We start from the raw sequence: 26,156 nt of genomic DNA, 5'->3' as shown, positions 1-26,156 counted from the left end.
TTGATTCAATATTTGCATATATTGCAAAATGATCACGTCAGTAAATCTAGTTAATATCTGTAACTACACATAGTTACCAAATTTTTTTCAGGTGATGAGAACTTTTAAGATCTGCTCTTCTAGCAACTTTCAAATATGCAATACTTATGTGTGTATATATACTACTATATATACTATAGTATATATACTACTATATATACTACTATGTGTGTATATACTACTGTACTATACTATAGCATATAGTGTTATTAACTATAGTCACCATGCTGTACTTGACAGACCCATGACTTATTTATTTTGTTGCCATTATGTCACATCATTGTTTTTTATTCAAAATGGTATATCTCAACTTGCCCACTTCGCAAGCTCCAACCTTAAATGTGCAAACCACACCTAGAAAGCATTATGCGTAAGAATTTAAAAAATAAATTGAAATCTGCCATCGATAACCTGGCTAAAGCCTGGTGTGCTGGGGTTTGTAAGACAGGAAACTACTGGGCAGGAATGGTTTTCAGGAGAGACGGTGACACTGTGTGCACGTGTAGGGGTGGCGAGTCAATGGGCCAGATTCAAGGAGGGAGACAAGGGAGATGACGGAAGACTGAAGCCTGGCCTCCTCAGGTGTGTGGTTCACAGGTTAATTAGAATCCAAGGAGACGTCTTTGTGTGTTGTGTGTGGGAAAGGAGACAGGGCCAGGTTTCTGGGGTCAGGGAGGCCATGGTTCTCATCCTTTTCTATGCTCCACAGGCAGAATGGGCCACCGGCCAGAGGTCACTGTGGCACAAGAGAATGTAGGGCTACCTTCCCTGAAGTTCTGGCGTCCCGGGGAATAAGAGAAATTCACCAGAAGGACAGAAAGGAGGAGTCATGGCAGCTTGGGTAGTAGGTAACATTTAGTGACCATTCACTACCTGTACACATTGGGTACCCATTATCATATTTAACCTCACCACAATCTTTGTAGGTTAGATACACGAAGCATTAATAACTCTCCTTTGACAGATGAATAAATTGAAGATCACAAAATTAACAATGTTGAAAGCAGGATTTAAACACACACAGACTAAATCTGGTACTCACGCTCTTAACCTGACACCATACTGTCTTTTCATACATCAATACACACACACATGCATTCATACACTACACGACAGGATACACTCCCGCTATGAAGAGTAGTGAACTTGGTTTTTTTCTGTACAGTTATTTGCATTTTTTCACAATGAGTACGTAAGCTTTCACAATTAAGAAAAGAGTCTGTAGTCATTTTTAAAAAGCCCTTCATGGAGGAAGGTAACCTTCTCTATTGGGGTAAAAAAATAAATAAATAAAAAATAAAAAGCCCTTCAAGGGTGAAGATTTTCTGCCACTGAGGATATTCAAAAATATGTGACACCAACTCCCAAATACTACTGAGAGTATCAGAAAGAAATTACAATCTTTATATAGGGAAATTTGACAATACGTATTAAACCCTTTTTTCAAAGTACATATCATCTGAAGCAACAATTCTACTTATAGGAAGGTATCCTATAAATTAAGGATGTTTGCAAAGAGAGCGCAAGAAGGATGATCATCACACCGGTGCAGATAATAATAAAGAAAAATGAAAACACCATAGGGTGTCTACTAGTAAAGATCTGGCTAAATAAGCCAGAGTACACCCATTCAGCAGAATGCTGTGCTGTAATTTTATTCTTTAAAGTTACAGGACAACATGCATAGCTCTATTAACTTCTAAAAATACTCCTTCAACAGAGATGGTGCCAAGGCCAAATGACCCTACCCGTGCTTCTCTTCTTCTTCCCCGTGGGTTCCCTTCCCTCCAAGGTCCCTGCTTGCCATTGGTGGTACAAACACCGTTCTCATCTTGTACTCCTTCTTGCGAAGCCTGCCTTTCCATCCTGTCCCTAACCTCTTCTCCTAAAACAATGTCCTTCTGGTTTCACTCTGTTGCCCTTCTAGGCTAAGACAACATGAAATTAAACTCCCTTCAAGGGAGTTCAGGGGGAAAGGAAGCCTCTCCAATAACTACCATCATTTCATGAAATCCTAAAGGAACAAGGACAACAGTGTTCAGCCATTATCACAGGATGAATAAGAAACTGAATGAAAACAGTCCTCCCAGGACCAAGAACCCTAGAAAACTTCACCACTTCAAGTAATTACCAGTGGAGCCAGTAACTACAGAGCAAGGGCCAGAGTCCTCAGAACCATCTGCTGTGTACCTTGAGAAATGGGCTGCTGAGAAATGGTCATCTGTGTAGAGACGGACTATTAGAGCAGCAGAGAACACGGATGAGGATGGTTAAAATAAAATCAACAAATTGTGAAAAGGAAAAAAAATAAAAATATTCCTTAAACAAAAACACTTAAAGGGTAAAGACTTGCTGCTGTTGAGGATATTCAAAGTAGAAAGTAGAAAAATTTCTCAAATGCTACACATCGACTAGTAATTACTCTGGAGACAGGATTATACAGAGGAATGTATATTTTCTACTTTGCACATGTCAAAAACTTGAATTTCTATAACATGTGTATCCTATTTATATCGAAAAGTATGCTTTTTTGGGGAAAAAGTATTTTAGCCATATTTATTGATGTGGAAAGTTGTTCTTGATATATTGTTGAGATGAAAAACAGACTACAAAACAGTATTACTGTAAGATCTCTATTTTGGTAAAAAGCACTCACGTATATGTATGCGTACGTGTGTATCAATAGAAAACATTCTGTATAGAATCACCCTATTCTATTCAATAGAAAGCCTTCTTTAAAAATGTTAACAGTGGTATCTCTGACCATGGGTACTTTTGTTATCTTCTTTCACTTATCTCTATTTTCTAAGTTATCAGGAATGAACATTACATGTATTATAAGAATAAAATAAATAGCCCAGGCTGTGAAAGCTTTTCCCAAAGACCAGCTCCAAAGCTTTGGGCCAATAGCAAGATCACTGGAAGAGGAACACATTCTCCCGGTATGATTATTCTGAAAGGGGCAGAACCAGTTTGTGTGTCTATGATCTGGGATGTTTGCTACAGTCATACTCTGTTATAACTGTGCCTAATACAGTGCTCCTACAAATACAAAGAAAACTTTGCTTGAGATCTTCCAAGGAAGATTTTCATTCTTTCTTTTAGCCCTGGAGAGACTGAAACTCAGAGCTATTAAATGACAACTGAGACCCAAGAAAAGTCATAATTTTAATTTCATGGCATTGGTGCTGTGTTAAAAGGGATTTTGAGTGACTAGATTGTTAAACATCAACTTTCGGCTAAAAGAACAGGCCACCCAAGAAAGCTGTCTTTCTAATTATAATACAGGAAACAAAACAACCACCACAAACCCTTTTTAAGCATTTCTGCACAGTATATAGGAATCACTAACGAGAGCCAACTGGATACATACTTTGAGGACAAAAAGGAAAAGGAAGGGCAGGGCAAGACATTTTATATGCAGTACAACATAATTTTAAAGTTTTGGCCAAACGTGCAGGCAGAAGAAAAGTCCTATCCTTTATGTTCATTCATTCACTCAGTGATTGAACAATCCTTTGTGTGCACTGACTATGTTCCAGGCCCTACTCAGAACTTGGGTGTACGAGGAGCACTTGTTAGGCAGGGGACAGACAAGGAAACAATGACATAACAACCACGGGAAGGGCTGCACAGATGCCTGACCAAAGTGTTAAGGGAAAAAGAACCAGTCACACAGGATGAAGGAGTTCTCCTGGAGGAGAAGGTCATTCCAGTTAGTGGGAACAGGGTTTGCAACAGGAAAGCGGTGTGGAAGGGCATGTGCATTCGGGGGATGGGAAGAAAGTTGGTGTGGGTGTAACTGAAAGTTGGAAATATGAAGGTTGGTATGCAATCAAATGATAAGGTCTCCATTTGTGCAGACATATGTGCATATCCAAGAAGAAGGTTACCACAAATATTCTAAAGATGAGAGGACAGGAGCCATGAAATCAAGTGATCAGTAAAGAACATCAAAGAGACACAGAAAGACCAAAGGGGCAAAGTGAAGGAAGACCACACACGACCCACTGCCTCACAAAAGGTGCCTTCAGGCATTTCAGCGGTTTGGAATTTACCAGCAATAAAAACAATTACATTTTAACTGGCAATTAATCTATAGTTGGCAAGTTTATTTTTAAGCCTAGTCTGTGACTGAGATACTTTTTTGCCAAGATAACAAAGAAAATGCCATAATGGTTGAGTGGCTAGGATCCCAGTTCAGCCCACCAAAGCCTATTCATTCATGACACCCCTGGAGCATATCTGAACTAACACATGAATGGGACTATAGGATTTAACTATCACCTTAAAAAGTATTTCTTTAGCAAAGACCTATCTGTACCTCTTTCCGACAACTCTGACATATGAGAAATGACATAGACCCACCTTAGGCTCTGAGCCTATATATGTGTTAGTGTGTATGTTTAGAAAGGTAGTTATTAAAAAATCACCATTGGGCTTCTCTGGTGGCGCAATGGTTGAGAGCCTGCCTGCTGATGCAGGGGACACGGGTTCGTGCCCCGGTCCGGGAAGATCCCACATGCCGCGGAGCGGCTGGGCCCGGGAGCCATGGCCGCTGAGCCTGTGTGTCCGGAGCCTGTGCTCCACAACGGGAGAGGCCACAGCAGTGAGAGGCCCGCGTACCACAAAAAACAAACAAACAAACAAAAACACCATTTTACTCAGGATATAGTCCCTCCAGCAGGGATCCCAAGCCCCAGACTGGGAATAGAGAAAGACAGGAGAACACAAATGGGAAGTAGAGTCTGATAGACCTAATATCAAATCCTCAGGTCATCTCCTAGTCACGTGATCTTAGGTAAGTTCACTTCACCAAGGCTCAGTTTTCCTCCTAAGTAATAAAGAAGCTAATAATAGCTTACTCGTAAGTCATAGAAGCTACTTCACAAGTTATTTTGAGGACTGCATGAAATGATACATGTAACGGAGGGGTGGGGGAAGAGGTACGGTGTCTAGCCCCTGCCACCCATAGACAATACAAGTCTCAGTCCCAACAAGACCATTACTTATCTGAGTGACCTTGAGTAATTCATATAATCTCTCTGGCCTCAGTTTCCCCTTCCATCAAATGAGGAGGTGGGGGCTTCCCTGGTGGCTCAGTGGTTGAGAGTCCGCCAGCCGATGCAGGGGACACGGGTTCGTGCCCTGGTCCGGGAAGATCCCACATGCCGCGGAGCGGCTGGGCCCGTGAGCCATGGCCACTGAGCCTGCGCGTCCGGAGCCTGTGCTCCGCAACGGGAGAGGCCACAACAGTTCGAGGCCCGCGTACCACAAAAAAAAAAAAAAAAAAATGAGGAGGTGGGATCTCCAAGTCTTCTTACAGTCCCAATGTTCTGTCCCACTAGTGTAATTGTTAAGAGAGAGACCTGTCTTCAGCCTCTACTCTTATGCCTCTTTGGGCTCCCTCTTACACTCCAAATTCCTCTTAAATCTATGGCGCCAGTCCCTTCTAGTCTCTGCCTTTTGCACTCTATGCCGCTGGCTCTGTTGTCTCCCTCTACACTATCTGTTGAAAGTCCAGAGGCCAAGGGGCGTGTTAAGAATGGTCAGAGAGTATATCACAGAGTATATTCTCGCAGCAACCATGGGGTATATTATTATTATTACGCCCATTTTACAAATGAGAAAATCAAGGCTCAGGAGTTTAAGCAACTTATCAAAGGCAGGGAATTCAACACAGGCTCTTCCTAGCTGCTCGTAATCATTACAGGCTGCATTACCTTTCCAACCTTTGGCTGTACCTAGTTTGGGTCCTATCATCTTATGACCCTGTGCTGCCTGCTTATCTCATAAACTACTTTGTATTAATAACTTTGTGTGTTCCTCCTGCCAGGTGGCATATGTACAAATTAACCAGGGACCCACCATGTCTGAACCAACACAGAACTCGTGATGGGATTCTCAGCCCCTGCAGCTGGTAGGTCAGCTGAGATTCAAGATGGGCAGAGCTTAACCACATCTTTAAAATAACAGCACATGGTCAAATAGCTACTCCACTTCTACATGAAGCTGCTGGAAGCTACCATATTTAATTCAAGCCTAAAGTCTGCAAGCTTCCTAGCTGCCATAAACCCACTCATAACACCACGGAATGGGAAAGGGCTCATAACTTGGGGTCAGACAACCCCAAGTTTACTCACTGAGTGAATCTGGGTGGATTTCTTAGCCTCTCTGAGTTTCTTTTCTGCTAAATGATCTCGGGTAAGATAGCCCAGCTGTGCTCCAGGTTCCTCATCTGTAAAATGCAGATTACATTAGCAACCTTCAAAGGATATTATAGGGAGAGAAGGAGTGCCTAGCCTATAGCCGAAATAGATTAGCCTTTTGGGAAAGTAAGGGAGCCTGGGGGATGGTCGGGCTGTTTCCAAGAATCAGGGTGGCCTAGACTAGAGAGATGGAAATCAGTTAGAGGTTCACTGGATCTCAGTGCCTGCTGAATCTGTGAGGAACCATTCTGGTGAGAGTTGAATGCCCTGTTATGGCAAAAGCCCTAGACTGATCTGACCCCGACTCCACTCTCCTAGGCCACCTGGCAGCTTTTGCTGGAAGCACTCTTTTCAGGGGAGAGGTTCCCAACTGAGCCAAGTGGTAGAGTGTCATCACACCGTCTCTCACCCTCGGAGCACCCTGAGGTTGCCGGGCAGCTACTCTGGGCTTTCCCTATGGGATTCTAAACTTCTCTATCCTTACCCCGCTGCGGGCTCCCTTCAGCCTCGCATCCTGCGTCCCTTGCAGAGACCTCTTCCTCCTGCCTCAGGAGATCAGAGGGGAAATGGGACGAGAAGGAACTGACCTTGCAATCGGACCTCAGCATTTTAATTCTTTACCTTTTTATTTCCTTAGTTATGGCACTTTGCCATCTATGGAGTACATTCCCTTATGAAATCTCCCCGTGTTTACGTCCATTCTACTAAACAATTCCTCTGACCTCCTCTTGTTTTTACCCTGTAAATATGTGTTGACGATTCGTTCGCCACATTCCCCATTCAGTTATTAATGGCCCACAAAAACTTCCTAGCTGCAATCATTTACTGATTAATCTGCACAACAAACCAGAAAGACAGGTGGTATTAATCCTTCGTTCTACAGAGGGAAACCAAGGGGAAAAGCGAGGTTAACTCAGTTGCCCAAGGTCAGTGGCTGAACAAGATTATAACCAGGATCTATCCTGTCTTTTATTTCTGTAAACGCTTCCCACAGGGTTACTCCTTTACAAATCAACGTTGTCAATGCAGCGAGATCATTTCTGTGTTGAGATTCAGCTGTCACAGAACAGTTTAAAACTGTCAAAATTCAACCCCAAATAATTTTGTCTGCTAATAGTTCATAAATACACGTTGCTAAAATGAAGAGATAATAGTACTTGAAAGCAAATTTGACAGATGCAAAAGAGGAGTGAGAAGATCTGGATTATTCGCCCAGCTCTACCACAAGGAGACTCTGAGAAAGTCAGTTAATTTCTCTGTATCTGAGTCATTTGTAAGAATGAGATTATGCTGAATGATATTTAAGATATCTTGCTGTTTTAAGTGAGATGACTGAATACCTACTGAAATATAAAGCTCCAATATCCAACGTCGCCAAGATCGTGGTAAAATTGGTATATTCAGGACACAGCTACAATCCCCTTGGAAAGCAAGATGCCAATGTACAGCAAGAATCATAAACAATTTCATATCCTTTGACTTAGTAATTTAACTCATACAGTACTTTACCCTAAGAAATAAGTCAATGGAAGCAAAAAGACATATACAAATGAAAACGCACATTTCAGTGCTAGCTTCAGAGAAAAAATTGTTATCAATTTAAATGTTCATTTTTTAGAGGGATGTCTTATTAAATAAACATACAGAACAATACAAATGTCATACTGCTATCAAAAAGGATAAATATGGAAGTTATGCAAAATCAATTAAAATCTTACCAATACTATCAAATGAAAACAGACAAAAGAGCAGATATGTACCCTGATGTCAACTTTATAAAAGGTGGATAGATGTGCAAGGTCACAGGAAAACTCAAAATAGTTATGTTATAGTTAGGCTCATTGTTTTTAAAATATTTTCACTGTTTTTAATGAATATTGTTTTCCATTAACACATATATTTTATCACTTAATCAATTATTTAAAAATGTCTCAAACCCTGCCTTAGTTTGATGGAAAAATGAATTTTCGAGTTTCTGCTTAAATCTCCTGAGTAATTTTTGTTGGCTGACACATTATTCATGACATTATTCTTGCGGAGTGATTTTTACTCTTTACTATGTAATTCTTATACTCCTTTCCCTCACCTAAGAGGATTCCGAAAAAGATCTGTCATCTAATCTCGCCTTGTAAGACTTGTAATGACTGCCTTGTAATGCTAATATTTGGCAACTGCCTGACCCAGGAGCCAACATTTTTCCCATAACCCCGACCCACGGGTGCCTCTACAGAAACCACAAAGTTGCTATTACCCTTTCCACAGAGTGGAGGGTGGTTTCGTATTCCAAATTTTTGGAGCTTTACAGCAGGACATCTTATCTTTTCAGGGGTCTTAGGATACCCTTCTGGTTCACTTGGGAAAGCTGCCCCCAAGCAGCCCTGTGCTAGGACCCTCCCTTTATATAAGGGCTTTTACATCCTCCTTCGTTCCTTAGAAATGGTCTCTTACTAGTAGGTCTTCACTTATAATACCTGGGAAGGATTGCAGAGCCAATGAATTAAAAATATGATTCTACGTCTCATGTGTGCCAATGAATGCCCTCATTAAAGCAGAATGAGTGAGATGAGATTGGTTTCAAAGCTTTCCATCCCTTTGCCCCAGAGCCACCGAGGCCAGGCACTGAAAGGATGCACAGTAAAATTAAATATCTAAAAATTCATCTTTAATTAACAGAATTGGATTAAAGCTAGACACCACCGCATTTCATATGAGAAATGGCTGAGCTAGCTTCCAAGTGCTCTAATTCAATTAGGACGCAGTGAGTGACACTCGGACGGGAAAGGTTAATTGGGGGCGCCAGAACGCAATCATTCCTTACCTAACCAGTCATTAAACTTCTTAACCTCTGAGGGCAGTCCCAGCTCGGTGAAATCGCCTGTGTGGAGAAGGATGTCCCCATAAGGCATCTGGATACCATCTGTTCTGGAGTGTGTGTCTGAGATGCAGACAAACCGCGTGTGGCCCGCTGGTTTTGGAGTGTCATATGGGATGGGGTCGACCCTAAAGTAGACATAACAGATCCCATAACAGTTAAACATATTAGAACCCTCGTAATTGTCATCGCACATACACATTGACTGTTATCCGTGAACACACCCAGACAAACCGATGCAAAGACAGAAGGGCCCATTGTAACAAGGAACACTTCTGGGTGCAAAGGAGACAGCATCTCCCGTCTACAAACCCACTGGGCAAATTCAAAGAGTCTTACTTACCTGGTAGGAAAATTAAAAGGCCAGACTCTCTTACACGTAGAGTCAGAAATAACTCAGGAAATTGAGAGAGTGATTAATGGTGAAGTTTAGGGATATCGAACCCAACTGGGGAAGTAAAATGATGCTCTTTCCTCTCTCATCAAGCTCCAATGGATCCCACTACTCATTAGGAAATGGATAACTAATTTATTCCTCCTTAAACATGCATAACTTAAGCAATGCACTAATTTATGAAGAACATTCTGCACATGCTTTGCCAACTGAGATGTGGAGAGTCATAGTACTTGTATTTGATTTCCTTTCTAGAACCATTCAACACCTTTTATCTTCTTGTTTTCGCAGGGAGATTCACAAATCAAATTGTGGGCACTGAAGGTGATGCCGAAGTAACAGGGCTTTTTAAATAAAACACTGGATGTTCCAACAACTCTGTCCAGCTCCTTCTCTACCCCCATGAATTATCTGCTGTCCCAGTTACACCTTAGGTTACTTGGAATGCTCCAACGCCTTGGGCAAAGATTCTATTCAGTACAAATAGTAAACCTTTTAATGGGTGTGTATAGATCTACATATGCATTAATATATGTTCAGTTTTGGAGACCTAAGCACTGTGAAATTACCACTAGGGCACAAGAATCAAAAGGCAAAATGATCCACCTGAAGCAAAGAAAGTGAAACAGGACATTCTCATTTAATTGAGTGTAACAAAGTGTGCTAAATAAACTTGGTAAAGAAATGCAAATCTGACTCTTCAAGCATACAGTTTTAATTATTTAAGGGGTTTATAGCAGAGTTAAGGGTGCATTAACTATATTAACTCTACACTGACAGCTTCCTGTAATTTCTCTGCAGGAAGGTACACTTACGTTGGATTATGGATGAAAAGAAGCAGTTACCAATGCAACGAAAAGGTCACAAGAGAAGCAAATACACAATGTGGAGATGAGAGTGTAAAACGTTAAATAAGGAACAATATTTCATATCACCGCCCCACCCTGGGTCATTAAAATGCAGCAGAGCAGAGAACACAGGGAAAGCTCAACACAAGATTCCCTGTACATGTTGCCTCTAAAGCCTCTGTTTAATTTTTTGTTCCTTTTTCCACTTTTTAAAAAAAAAACAATCTGTTTGAACAATGGCAGTTTTCGTGAAGGAAATAAAGACATCAGTATATAACCTGGATAGTACTGCATTTCTTTAATGGTTAATCTTTTAATTTTATTTTGTCTTTGTCAGAGAAGAAGGAAAGTAAGGAAAAAGAAAGGAGAGCTGGAAGAAGAAAGAAAGGACGGAGGGACTGTGAACTGGTGAACGCAGCAAGTCTCATTGGAAACCCAAAAAGAAAGTTTAACTTCTGCAAAAAAAAAAAAAAAAAAAAGGATTTTTCCTGTAAAGGTTAGAAATTAACAATGCTGTTATCATGGAGAAAATTCACTAATCCACTGAGATCTCATGAGTAACCTGGAAACCCTCATGATTATATCCAATGTTGATTTTTTTAATATATATAAGGACTTCCCTGGTGGTCCAGTGGCTAAGAGTCTGCACTCCCAATGCAGGGGGCCCAGGTTCGATCCCTGGTCAGGGAACTAGATCCCACATGCCGCAACTAAGAGTTCATGTGCCACAACTAAAAGACCCACATGACGCAACTAAAGATCTCACATGGGGCAATGAAGATCCCGTGTACCGCAAATAAGACCCAGCACAGCCAAATAAATAAATAAAACTAAATAAATATTAAAAATAAAAAATATATAAAAATGTTTGTCTGTCTTTCCATTACTGAGACTCTATTATACTCGGTCTCAGTGATTCTAATTGTATCAATTGATATTGCCTATCTTCTTTTCTTTTTTTTTGCGGTACGCCAGCCTCTCACTGCTGCCGCCCCTCCCGCTGCGGAGCACAGGCTCCGGACGCGCAGGCCCAGCAGCCGTGGCTCACGGGCCCAGCCGCTCCGCGGTATGTGGGATCCTCCCGGACCAGGGCGCGAACCCGTGTCCCCTGCATCAGCAGGTGGACTCTCAACCACTGCGCCACCTGGGAAGCCCCTATATTGCCTATCTTCTAAAAGTAGTTTTCCCAGGGCATGAAGAACTGTTCCCTGCCGCAGCAGACTGTGTCACCCTCTGAAAGTGATACGTAATATTCTATTCTTATACCTAAAGTTAAGATACTCGCCAGATTGGGACTGTGCACATGTATACTGAAACCACCAACATCTGAATGAAACCACTGGACTTTATATGAATAAAGTCAATATTTATATATCTTTATTTTCCAGTTCAGTTCTCATCCTGATGGTAAAGCATAGACAATCCCGTTTCTTTCTTTCCACAACTCAGCTAAGCTATGGGCACAACTACTGCATAGAAATCCTTTAGGAGTCCATCTGAATTTATCAGAGGGACATCAGAGTCATCATTTTGAATTTATAAAGCAGAAGGGGGCACAGATATATGCTATGAACCTCTTCAGTTTAGAGAAGTGAATCATCATGTGGTACATGATATGTTTTTTAGCTCTCTGCTGGGAGATCACTTTCTATGACTATTGAAACACCAGTCAAATTTTTGAGCGGCTTCAACATCCTTCCCCATCTTCCTGCCTCCTCCAGAGAAACACTCAAATGTCCAACATCATTAACAGTGAAATAAAGGCCAAGGGATAAAAAAAAAAAAAAAAGAGGGGAGAGGAAGAACGAAGAAAACTGTGTCTTGTCAGCTTTCAGCTGAAATAAAACAATAAGTCAGAGGGACACAGGAGGGCTGAGAGGGCCCACCCGTCAACACCACCAACCTGATGTCATCAAAGAGAAACAATTAGTAGATGTTGAGGAGAGATATGGAGGGTTGACTCAAGGTAGAAGATTGGGGAATTGGGGGATATAAAGATGCAGATACAGAATTTACATACATCCCCTGACCCAGAGACACTGATGTTCTTTGTTACGCACAGGACTAAGTACAGGAAGGCAAGATGGTGCAGCCTGTCAGAGCCACACTGAATAACATGACAAATATCACCTGGGAGGTCATAGGAAGGAAGGCATTTCCACCCAAAGGCATTCAGAGCTGAAAATAAGATATCTAGTAGAGTAGGCAAGTTGCCATGGATATAATGAAAGTTGAGACAACCCTAGGGAAACGACTATTTCCAAATTGGGCATTAGGCAAACGCCTTGAAAAAGGCAAGACAGCCAAACATTTTCCTGTGAAAGCAAGTTTAAGGGAGACCCTGACTGCTATGGGCAGATCTACCTGTTCACATTGTGGGAAGACCCTCCCGCTGCATTTTCCTTCTTAGTTAACAGCCTTACCGCTTATGCTGCTGACTTCTCACATGACCTAACATTTCCCCTAGGGAATCATGTCAAATATCCTAGCAAGTGAGTCTCTTACCAAGGCAATCTAACCCCCCGAGCTAGATTCAAATAGCAGACTGAGATTTGCACGTACATCTGAGTACACCCAGGGGAAAACAAGATGACATGGGAAGATGAGAAGAAAACACAGCATCATAAAATCCCAGAGCTGGACAAAACCTTAGGGAGCATCGGGTTCAATTCTTCATATGAAGCTTGAATCTCCTCTATCCCTTCCCTGCCTAGCTGACATAAATTTTCTCTTCAGCGTTTCCAGAGAAGGGGAGCTCCTGAGTCCCCTCTCCTCCCCCAGGGCAGCCCATTCTGGTTATTGATAGCTCTACTTGCTAGAAAGTTTCCGATCCAGAAACTCTGAGAAAGTTGAGCGTGGTCCAAAGAGACTTGGCCTGGAGCCTGAAGACTGAGTAACAATTTGGCCGAGCTATTTGCTTCAGGCAAGTTATTTCATTCTTTTAGCCTCAATTTTCCCCTCATCTGTAAAATGGGAATAATAATGCCTAGTCTATGATATTACTATAAGGATATAAATTGTCAGGCACTAGGATTGGCACACAGCACATGCTCTGAAAGTAAAGATGCAGAATGACGTAAGGGTGGGGGCATGTTTGGCTACAAAGCCAGACAATCTGGCTCTGAATCCCACTCCACATTTATTAACAGCGTGACACCAAGCAATGTGCTTAATTCCTGTGCCTTGGTTTCCTTACCCACAAAATGAGTATACAAATAGCACCTGCCATGAGGTGCTCATAGGACTGCCACGAGGATGAAAAAGAATAATGTACAAATAGGGTACTCAAGAATAATGTACTTAGAACAGTGCCTGACACACAGCAGACAATAAATGCTAGGGTTTTTGGGTTTTTTTTTTAATTCAGTGGTAGTATTTTTACTACTATTAGTAGTAGTAGTTAGTTTCTCTGACCTCCATCTCTCCTTCTGTTACAAGGAGATAACAACAGCTACCACACGACTTGGTGAAATTAAAGGAGATCACATGAACAACAGCAGCACAGCGCTGGGCACATGATCCAGTCAAGAAAAACATTCACTTCCTTCCTGTCACTTCCTTCTTAATCCTAGTTCTGCACTCTGAAATAGCAAAGGAGAATTCAGTCCCTTTTCCGTTTGACAATTCTTCAAATATTTGAGGACATGTATTACAATCCCCTGAAATCTTCCCTAACCTAGTGGAGCGGCCACATTTTCTTTCATTTTTCCTTGCGTGATAGGATGTCAAGCGTCCCCAGAATCCTAGTGATCTCCTGAATACAATCTGATTGGTCAGAACCGCCCCCCCATCTATAGTGTCAGAATTCATGGGCCACGTGGATTCATGGGCCAGTGAGCTGTTTATCCGAGACAAATGCTAGTACAGGCGATGGAGAACCAAAGGAGCTGGACGCCCTGGAGGACTTCCCTAGGGGAGGCCTGAGTTAACATCTTAAATGGTTTTCCAATTAAGTCTCCAGGTTTTGTGCCAAGCCTCAAATCTTGTTCTTAAAGCTTGATTGTCAAATGTTTATATATCCCATGGCCTATTCAAACAAATAAAACATTCTCATTTATTCCATCTTGACCCATTAGAGTTTTTTACCCATAAAAAACTAATATGATAATATTATTGCTTACACTATCGAATCCTCTTCTGGCCATATTTGATATTTTTTCCAATAACAAATGTACATAGTGTTGCAAGTCCTATTGACAGATCTTCAGAAAAGCTGTAATCATGTGGTTTGTTATGACATGGATTTCTTCTTTAGGCCGAGAGTGCAGTAAAAGCCTATTGTACACAATTAGCTTATAATTCAGCGTCAGGGTAGACTATAACCCTTACAAAACATTTGAACAGGATTTCTATGTATTTATCATCCCCCATTCCACTTGAAAACCCCAATGTTGTGCTTATGCGTTCCACTGACTTTAAAAAGTTTTCGAATGTGACATTAAAGCTTTCATTTTTACCCTGAAAATTCAGATGGCATGAGAGTTAAAATTAGGTTTGTGATGTTACACCATCCTCCCTAGACATAAGAATTCAGTCCCTTCTCCACTTGACTGTTTGATAAAGATACGCAAAACCTGCCAGCAAAACAATGAATAAATAAATACCAGGCTTAAGTTAGTACAGTGACAGAATTTTTAGATTGGAAGGGCTTCAGAGATGATCTAATCCTGTGTTTCTCTTCTTTGAATATCCTCTTCACAGTTTTTGCCTTTCTGTGTATACTATTAATTAATTTTTGTTAAGCGTCTTACAGCTTTTACACAATTTTTTTTAGTTTTGCCCTCAACAGTATCATCTATGAAGTCACGACGTGGATACACGTTGTATTTTTCAATGACACGTTAAAAGAAATACGTAAGTACTAAAATTTTTTCAGGTTTGTCCACTCTACAGAACTAGAACTCAAGTTTTCTAACTTCCAATTCACTTCTCTTTCTACCAACTTAATTTTGGAACCTAAAAATATATCTGCACTTGGAGAAAAAGATGATAAAAATGATAAAATGAGAGCAAATCAACCATCTAAACTCTTGTAGCCATTAATATCTAGAGAGACTGCTCAAAATTATTTGAATTAATTGTCAAAACTATCCAAGTTTTAGGGCTCCATACACTGACACCCTCAATTCTTATGTACATTATCCAGTTGAATGGAGTCTCTTAAAACTTCAAAAACCACATGTTATAGTTCATAGGGAAAATAAGCAATATAAAATTTGATTTTTAGAATATTGGTAAAGATAAAGAGTGTTCCTCATTCTCAGAGATGTCAAGTCAGACTGATTGTGAATGTTTCCAAATATAGTTGTCGTTAGAGGGGCTACTTTAGTTGAGAGACAAGCCTCATTAAAAAAAGCTCTGGTTGTGGTGTCCAGGGCCTTCCTACACCCCAACTACATTGGTCATCAATTAGCTATGTGACCTTGGGCAAGTCACTTTCCCTCCTATAGCCTCTATTCTTCAAGTATGAAAAGAGGGGCAGGACCAAATGATGCCCAGATGACTAGCTGCTTCGTTCCTACACCACTAGGAATCTGTGCGAGACCTCAGAAACAAGTCAGTCTTGCAAGCAGCTTAAAGCATGTTCTTTCTCTTTGCAATTTTACTTTCTGGTCTCCAGACAATGCAAAGGTGAACACAGTCCAGATCCATCCAAATATAATCAGTATTAGCCAGACCTTATATATAAAGACAAGTGAAACTGCAATTTAGGGCCACAGATGGAGCTCGCAGGAATTTCTAGTGTAAAAGAGAACAAAGAAGCCAGAATCCCAGTTACCACAATAAAACAAAAATTAAAGGATGTGGGATTTAAGTAGTTCCTTCAGAAATGGGGCTGTTCTTGTTTTGCTACAACTCTGAGCTGGTAAAACTCTCCCAATTTAGCCATCATGCCCCAGAACAGCAACGGTGCTGCAACACAGTAAGGAAGCATAACAGAACCAGAGGCATAAATACACTCACATTTGTACCGAGGGCACTGCTTTCCTTTAACTGCTGAACTGCTGTATCAGCACTGTTCTACTACCAACTAATTAGAGCTAACAAAGCCCACTGCACGGAGTGTATCTCGTGTCTCATCTATTTTTTCCTAGTACAAAAGTACAGCACTGACATTCAATGAATATTAAGTGGTAACAATTTAATTCTTCACGCACTGCACGCGATAGGAATTCCTGGTCCTTCTGTTGGTCCCACTGGAGGGGTTTTGGTGCCCGTCAGGCTAGCTACTGTAGGAGCCACTGAAGCCTCTCAGATGGCATATGGTTGGGTCATAAGTATCCCACTGGAGATGTGTTGTCTGGGGTTAAATGTTTCCTATTCTTTTAACCTAACAACCAGGTTAATCGGCTTACACTTCTGGATACTGGCCTTGCATTTGAAAAAAAAAAAGGCACGTGACACTGTACTGAAGGCCTGTCATTCCACAGTCAGTCAGTAAGGTACTCAGTCAGTAACGATTTCTTAAGCATCTACCTACGTGCCAGGTGCCGTGGCAAGTTCTGGAAGACAAAGAAGCAACAAGGGTGTTTCCTTTAAGGATTCTGCAGTTGATCTGTCAGTTCACAACAGGCACACCTCAGAGAGATTGTGGGTTCGATTCCAGACCACCACAATAAAGCAAATATCACAAGAATTTTTTTGGTTTCCCCGTGCATATACAAGTTATGTTTACACTATACTTTATAAAGCGTGCAATAGCATTATATCTAAAAATTTTTTTAAATGTACATCTTTAATTAAAAAAAATTCGTATTGCTAAAAAATGCTACCATCTGAGCTTCAGTGAGTTGTAATCTTTTTGCTTGGTGAAGGGTCCTGCCTCGATGCTGATGGCTGTTGACTGATCACGACAGTGGCTGCTGAAGGCTGGGGTGTGGCTGTGGCAATTTCTTAAAATAAGACAACAATGAAGTTTGTCGCATCTACTGATTCTTCCTTTCACAAATAATGTCTCTGTAGTATGCAATGCTGTTTGATAGCATTTTATCCACAGTAAGACTTCTTTCAAAACTGGAGTCAGTCCTCTCAAACCCTGCCACTGTTTTAATCAGCTAAGTTTATATGATATTCTAAATCCTCTGTTGTCATTTCAACAGTCTTTACAGCATGTTCACCACGAGTAGATTCCATCTCAATAAACCATTTCCTCTGCTCATCCATAAGAAGCAACTCTTCATCCATTAAAGTTTTATCATGAAATTGCAGCAATTCAGTCACATCTTCAGGCTCCACTTCTAATTCTAGTTCTCTTGGTATTTCCTCATATGCAGTTACTTCCTCCACCGAAGTCTTGAACCTCTCAAAGTCATCCATGAAGGTTGGAATCCACTTCTTCTAAACTCTTGTTACTGTTAATATTTTTACCTCTTCTCATGAAACACAAGTGTTCTTAATGGCATCTAGAACAGTGAATCCTTTCCAGAAGGTTTTCAATTTACTTTACCCAAATCCATGACAGGAATCACTATCTGTGGCAGCTACAGCCATACAAAATGTATTTCTTACAATGACTCCTTGATCCACAAACTTGAATGGATGCTGTGTTAGCAGGCATGAAAACAACATGAATCTCGTTGGGCATTTCCATCAGAGCTCTTGGCAGACCAGGTGCGTTATCAATGAGCAGTCATATTCTGAAAAGAAGGTTTTGTTTTGTTTTGTTTCTGAGCAGTAGGTCTCAACACTGGGCTTAAAATATTCAGTATACCATGTTATAAACATATGTGCTGTCATCCAAGCTTTGTTGTTCTATTTATAGAGCACAGGGAGAGTAGATTTAGTATAATTCTTAAGGGCCCTAGGATTTTTGGAATGCTAAAGGAGCACTGGCTTCAACTCAAAGTCACCACTTGCATTAGCCCCTACCAAGAGAGTCAGCCTGTCCTTTGAAGGTTGAAGTCAGGCATTGACTTCTCCTCTCTAGCTATGGAAACCCTAGATGGCGTTTCTTCCAATATAAGGCTGTTTCACCTACATTGAAAATCTGTTGTTTAGTGCAGCCACCTTCATTAATTATCTCAGCTAGATCTTCTGGATAACTTGTGGCAGTTTCTGCATCAGCACTTGCTGCTTCACCTTGTACCTTTGTGTTATGGAGACATCTTTTCTTAAGCTTCACGAACCAACCTTTGCTAGCTCCAAACTTTTCTTCTGTGACTTCCTTACCTCTCTCAGCCGTCACAGAATTAAAGAGGGTTAGGGCCTTGCTCTGGATTAGGCTTTTGCTTAAAGGAAAGCGAAAGCCTAATCTTGCTGGTTGGATCTTCTATCCAGACCACTCAGCAATAAGGCTGTTACACTTTCTTATCATTCATGTATTCAGTGGAATAGCACTTTTCAATTCTTTCAAGAATTTTTCTTTGCATTCACAACTTGGCTAAGTGTTTGGTGAAAGAGGCCTAGCTTTCAGCCTATCTTGATTTTCGACATGTCTTCCTCACTAACCTTAATCACTCCTAGCTTTTTACTTGAAGTGAGAGACGTGCGACTCTTCCTTTCACTTGAACACTTAGAGGCCATTGCAGGGTTACTAACTGTTGTAATTTCAATACTGTTGTGTCTCAGGGAATAGGGAGACCAGAGGAGGAGAGAAAAGGGGAATGGCTGGTTGGTGGAGCAGTCAGAATACACAAAACATTTATCAATTAAGTTCCTTGTCTTATACGGGGCATGGTTTGTGGCGCGCCATAACAATTACAATAGTTACATCAAAGATCACTTATCACAGATCACTATGACAAGTATAATAATAATGAAAAAGTTTGAAACATTGTAAGAATTACCAAAATCTGACACAGAGACACAAAGTCACCAAATGCTGCTGGAAAACTGGTGCCAATAGACTTGCTCAATGCAGGGTTGCCACAAACCACCAATTTGTAAAGAACACAGTATCTGCAAAGCGCAATAAAGTGAAGCACAATAAAACTAGGTATGCCTGTCTTCAACAAATGTTTATCGGCCTGCCTGATTCCTGCTCAGTCATTTAGTTATTTCACAGGCATTTGTTAAGCGCCTTCTCTGTACCATAGATGGTGCTAAGCGCTGGGGAGACAGCTAAAGTCAAGTCCCAGATGGTCTCTGCGATATGTAAACAGGTGATTTATGAAACAATTTGCAAAGTACTATAATCAAGGATGTGCATGGTACTGTGGGGTAAAGGAGAAAATGCCTGTCATTGCTTGAGGGCTAGGAAGGACAGGGGACATTACAGTGGGCATGGAATACAAGGTACAGTGTCAATTTCAAATGCCTGGGACAAAGGATCTTAGGCTCAGAAAGAAGAGGCATGAGAGTGGCCTAAAACTGGAATTTGAATTGGGATTTAAACAAGCACAGGACTTGGAAAGTCAGGCAGAAAAGAAGGGCTGTCCAGGGAACAGTGGGCACTGTGTGCAAACACTGAGCTTACTCAGGGACCTGTGAGTAAAGAAGCATGGCCAGAGCACAGTCGCTGTGTCAGTGAGCAGTGGGAGGTTTGAAAGGCTGGTGGCATTGGGGATCACACCACAGAGAGCCAGACTGTGGGACCTGAACCAGTCCTGGAGGCTGTGGGAAACTTCCTCCTCCTTCACTCATTGAAAGGTGCAAGGGGCCACAAAGAAAGCTGGCTTTAGGAAAACTGATGTGGCCCCTGCAGGATGTGAGGGTGATGGGGATGGGGGTGGGGGGGCATTAAAGGAAAGGAGGCTGACTTGAAATTAACTGTAAAAATCTAGGCATATGATGATAAAGCCAAGCCCAGTGAAAACAGAAAGGAGAGGATATGAAGGAAAGGTAATAGAAACCTGATGATAGGGCTTCCCTGGTGGCGCAGTGGTTGAGAATGTGCCTGCTAATGCAGGGGACACGGGTTCGAGCCCTGGTTTGGGAGGATCCCACAGGCCCGTGAGCCACAACTACTGAGCCTGCGCGTCTGGAGCCTATGCTCCGCAACAAGAGAGGCCGCGATAGTGAGAGGCCCGCGCACCGCGATGAAGAGTGGCCCCCGCTTGCCACAACTAGAGAAAGCCCTCGCACAGAAACGAAGACCCAACACAGCAAAAATAAATAAATAAATAAATTACTAAACTCCTACCCCCAACATCTTCTTTAAAAAAAAAAAAAAAAAAGAAAAAAGAAACCTGATGATATTACAAACAGAAACTATCATGAGTATACTGTAAACAAGGACTGGAGAAGTAGTCAAAAATGAACTACAAAATCCTACATGATTACAGCTCCTGTAGCTTCATCCTGTCCCCATTTTTTATCACTAGTCTTATGCTACAGACTGAGTGTCTGTGTCCTGCCCTAAAATTCATATGTTGAAGCCCTAATACGATAGTATTTGGAGGTGGAGCCTTTGGGAGGTAACTAGGTCAAGAGGGTGGAACCCTCATGAATGGAATTAGTGGCCTTATAAAGAGACAGAAGAAAGATGACCTTGACAGAGCAAGAAGGCAGCCATCTACAAGCCAGGAAGGGGGCTCTCACCAGGAGCTAAATTGGCTGGCACCTTGATTGTGGGCTCCCCAGCCTCTGGAATCATAAGAAATAAATGTTTGTTGTTTAAGCCACCCAGCATATAGTATTTGTGATACCAGCTGACTAAGACATCTGGATACTGACATAGAATTTTTTGGCTGAAAATAACGATGGTAATGACGAGGAGCAACAGCAACACTTTTCACTTCAAAGCCAAGTGTGTGATGCCCTTCATCTGGGCAGTGTTCATTTAATCCCTACAGCAGGTAGGCCCTGTCTTTCTCCCATTTTATACACGAGAAACCTGAGACTCAGATTAAGCAGAGGCACAAGGCCAGTAGGTGGCTCTGTCCCAAGCTGACCGCTCAGTGTCTGCTCTGTCATCCGCCAGCTTACAACCTCCTCTTACACAACACAACACACAGAGATATAAGAGCAGATTCTGTCCTAAAATGGGGCACACATTTTTTTAATTAATAATTAATCATTACAATTACAACCTCAAGAACAAAATATGGGTCATTTTTGAACACTGGATCCACCTGAAAACATGTCTTCAACTGGCTCAGTCCAGTAGAAAGAATGTTAAGAGACATTAAAAAACACAACCATTTACTTTTTAAATGTTGGGGGGATATTCATGAGAAGATGTTGGATATAACTGATAAAAAGGGGTTTTTTCTTGTATTAAAACTCTGCCAAAGGAAACCAAATTCTATTGTGTTTTTCTACTTCCCATCTCATCAAAGCCAAGTTTTCCAAGTCTTAATGTCTCACAAGTAGCTGTTAATGGAATTCATTATTTAGTTAATTGCGCTTATCAGAAGTGCAGGTAACTTCATATTTGCATGGCTAATGGGCCTTCTTTAAAGTGTGTAGCCAGATGTTGGGTTTTAATGGTCCTTAATGTTTTTTCCAACTTTGGGTTGAGTTTATTGACTTACTTTCAAAATATCAGTTGTCCCTAAGGCAGAAAGACCATTTTTAGCTACATATGGGACATCACGTAAGTCCATTTCAAGACAACTGCTTATTTGTAAGGCAACTTAACATGATGCCAACATCTAAAGACCTTTCAAAACTAATCCAATACAATAATTTTCAGACTCAATATATGTTACTCTGGAGACTGACTGGTGACAATGAGAGAACTTTTTTACCTTACATCTTTATCTTCTGCTGAAATAGCTAGTCTACTATTCAACCATAGAAATTACATAGTTCCCACACAATGGTAGAATCAATAGAGGACTACTTCCCTCTCCGGCAGTGAGTACTTACTACCTTGGGTAGAGTATTTCACAGTTTACATTCCCCCATGGTTATCTCAGGGTTGGTGTATCCAAGGTACAGACGTGGTGGGTAACTTGCCCATGATCACCCGGCTAGTACGTGGTAGAGAAAACATTAAAATCTAGGTCTGACTGCATATCCAGTAGTCGATTTACTTTGAATAATAACAAAGAGAAATGCCCTCTCCCATGTTACAACTTCAGCTTAGCACTGACCAACCTCTGCCCAGGTTTCCCTGTTGAGTGACATTGGCAAGGTCTACCAATAGGTGTGACTAGCAATTAGTCCTTCACCCCAAGCTTCTGAGTTAGGCATTTTAATCATTTAGTCCAGGGTCAGCAAGCTGTAGCCCAAAGGCAAAATCCAGCCCAGTGCATGTTTTTAGAAAGAAAGTTTTACTGGAACACAATTATATTATTTGTTTAAATATTATTATGGCTGCTTTTGAGCTACAACAGCAGAGTTTCACAGTTATGACAGATGCCATATGGCCTGCAAAGCCTAAAATATTTACTATCTGGACCTTAACAGGAAAGTCTGTCCACTCCTGATTTTGTCACTCAACATTCATTAAGCAACAACTACATGACACTTTATTACTACTAATAATACCTGAAATTTAGTAGTATCTACTATGTGCCAGGGGCTTTTCCTGTATTATTACATTTAATCCCCTCAAGATCTTTCTCTGCAGGATTCATGTGTGTGTACACGCACACACCTGCCAAGCATGTGAACTTTTTTGTATCCCTTCCAAATTTTATTCAAGGTCACACAAGTAAGCTTGGTACTTTGGATTCAGAGCCTATCTAAACCACGAGCTTCTGCCCTTTGCTATGGAATACTGTTTCTCAAAGGTACAGGGAAAAATTTAAGACTGGAGTGAGCATCCTTTTCATGGAATGATAAAGCCTCCAGGCATTATCTGATCCCACAGGGATATAGGCCTTAGTCTGTGGGCTATTATACAACTTTGTAACTTGTAGATAAGTGAAGGCAATGCAAATAATTCTTATCTACAGATGCAAATAAATTCTGTCCAGTGGATGTTCAATTGACTCCCCCCCTCCAGTTTTGCATCCATTTGTGAATTCATTTCAACATTCTTTTATTCCATATAAATTTGTGGTCCTCCTATAAATCTGTTATAACAAATTTCTTGGTTCCCTTGTTTATTAATGAGGTATATAAAATTTTTAACAAGTATTCATTTTATATCTGGGTGAGAGTCAGAATTTTTAAGAATTATTCTTTTACAAGGGTTGTCATTTTTACCATCTTGAACCTCACATTTTTGCTGGGGAGGGCATACATACCAAACTGTAATTGATGTGACCATAAATCACATATATCTATGTAGGTCTGGGAGTCATTTATGTCACTTAGAGAATCAACAAGGCATGGGTTTAGGCCATGGCTCTGTCTCTGCGTAGCTTTGAGACCCTGGACAAGTTACTAAATTTCTCAAAGCCTCAGGTGTCTCATCTGTAAACTGGGGATAATAATAGTAGTTGCCTCATAAAGTTGACACGAAGATTAAATGACAGTTGCTTATAAAGGGACTGGTGCATATGAAGTGCTCATTAAGCGTTAGCCATCATTATTGAGAGTCTTCCAAGAAAAGGACTGATGGAAGGAATTAGTTCTATTTGGGGATGGGGAGGTCTTCACAAAGTGGGTATATTTTATCTGCGTCTTGAAGGGGCAGTAGGAGATCACCAAGCAGAGAGCTACGGTAATGTCATTCAACATAAAAGGAACACTATATTAAAAAAGAGAGAGAGAGAGGTGGGAAGGTGAGGAAGTGAGTCAGAGGGCTGAATTTACAGGAAGGTAATTCCCTGGTAGACACTGCATTTCTAAGGTGACCTAAACTTTCCTAAAATTGTTAAAGCTTGTACCTCTCTACTTCACAGTGGTGTAAGGATTGCTAAGTCGGAATGCATTATCCAGATTCCAGTTTTCCCAAAATCTGGACAACGAATCATCATGACTACAGTTATGACTACTCACCCAGTCCAGGTACCCATCAGGAACAAGTGGTTATTTTATTCCAAACTTTATAAAAACAACAAAAGGTACTAACCAAGACTGACTGAGCCCCAAGTACAGGCCACATTTTACAGAGGCCAAACTTTACACAACGTACTTTTAACAGTTAGCTTACATTCAGTGCAAACACACACACACACACAATCTCCTAAACACCCAAGGAGATAACACACAAATCCAATTACACCGTAGTCCTTATCCTGGCCAGATCCAATTTCTTTCAGCACCTGGTTATATGTCATTTCTACATTCTTTTATTGGTCTCATGATAGTTCACATATAAAATCACCCTGTTCTATTTCAAATCAGTGACTTTCCTGGATACGTTGGATAGGGAATAAACTTCAGCTAATTCTCAGGTCTGTGTCAACATTCGCAAAAGTTTACGAGAAAGTCTTCCTCCACCTTGTTCTCGTAATACTGTCTGCTCCTTTTCACGCCTGCATATACCCATTCAAATGCTAAACTGTAGAGGGCGGTTATCTGAGGTGTGCATTCCGCAAAACTGCCTATTGTAGTGCCCTACCGGTCTGCTAAGACTGAGGCATGTCAGCTATCTCTTTCTGCTAGAGCAATGATGGATAAGAGGAAAAGGAAGTTGGGCCACTTTAGTTTTCTGGAAAAAAGATAACTTCCTCAAAAAACCTTCGCCTTTTAAAAAAAGAAGGAAAAAAAAAAACCTTACAGGTACTGCCTGTGCCCTATCAGATACCATCCCACCCCCAATCTCTGGAGGTTCTGCTGTGATTGTTTCAAGCTCTCTTCCTCATGAAGAGGTGACCACGTGATCACTGCCGTCTATAAAGGCTGAAGTGAGTGGACTTAGCTAAAGGGCATTGCAATAATTTTTCTCTTCCACGTCAGAAAGTTAGCCTTGCAAATTCTCTGACTCACTGCTTGTTTTTAAATCATCTTTTAGGGAGGGGTGGCCAAGGGGGCATGTTAAGTTCCAACCAGTCCCCTTCTCACTCCCATATCAATTGCTCTTGAAAATAACAACAATAACAATAATAATAATTAAAAGATGTAGTCCCGATCAAGCCTTCAGATTTGCTTTCCAGGCAGTGCTAAAGACTTGATATTTTAATAGGCAATGCCTCCAAATGCCCGTTGTAGGAACGCAGTCTTGGCTGACAGATTAAACTTGATTAAGGTTGGAGCTGGCACTGTTGTGTACAGACGTGATTCCTGTTGGAATCTAGGGTGAGTGGTAGCCTGAGAAAGTCACTGAGAGCATTTATAACCCCCAACTACAAATCCGTTCCTGATTCCAAAGAAATTACTGTGTCTTTCCCACCCATGTTGTAGCATGTCACCATACTGGCAAACACAGTAAGAATCATGAACCCATCTCAATAAGGGCAGCGGGACTGGAAATATAATTTCTCTTTGTCCTGTAGCAAACATTTAAGAGTCAGGACAAACAAAGAGTAATTAAAATGTTTGCTACAGGACCTGCAGCCGGGCAGGGATTTGAGAATAGCCAGGAATTTTGATGTGAGTTTGCCAAAGCAAAACTTCTCTGAGTGCGCCTGGCAATTTAGCGCATAGATAATTTTTATAAATTGGTATGAGGGGGTATGGACCAGTTTGCACATATCTACACCTGATGCTTCCACAGCTTGCCAGGCTGAAGAAATGGGCTGTTTTGTTCTTTTTCTCACTCTCAAGTGAAAGAGTAAACTTAGCCAGGTCTGTCAGGGAGTTCCCTAATAACCAAAGGCCCAGCCCTCACTGGGGAAAATATGCAATAAGGCTTCCCACAGTGTCCAGTTCGGGGCTGGCTTTGTCTTGATAAGAGGTCACAAGGCAGGCGAATCTGTGAATAATGCTGCTGGGTTTCTGGATTAAAGCTTTTTTTCACAGGAGACGGAGTATAACTTACTCAACTTGTTCTCTGCAAAATGAACTCCTGTGGGAAGTTCCAGTTACAACCTAAACTCAAGTCAACTACTTTGCCCCTTCTGATCTGCTTACTG

General features: G+C 41.2%; 1 protein-coding gene across 3 annotated transcripts in view; it reads right to left on the bottom strand.

Moving 5' to 3' along the window:
* Positions 1–26,156, bottom strand: part of MPPED2 (metallophosphoesterase domain containing 2) — a 172,323-nt gene that overhangs the window by 114,011 nt on the left and 32,156 nt on the right. For all 3 annotated transcript variants that reach the window (XM_030864819.3, XM_060303392.2, XM_060303391.2), the window contains one exon: positions 9,067–9,248. In XM_030864819.3, the coding sequence (XP_030720679.1) occupies positions 9,067–9,248 (182 nt within the window). The remainder of the gene's footprint in view (positions 1–9,066; positions 9,249–26,156) is intronic.

This window comes from Globicephala melas, chromosome 8 (genome assembly GCF_963455315.2).
Source record: "Globicephala melas chromosome 8, mGloMel1.2, whole genome shotgun sequence".
Taxonomy (NCBI): domain Eukaryota; kingdom Metazoa; phylum Chordata; class Mammalia; order Artiodactyla; family Delphinidae; genus Globicephala; species Globicephala melas.
This window is presented reverse-complemented; position numbering and strand designations above follow the sequence as displayed.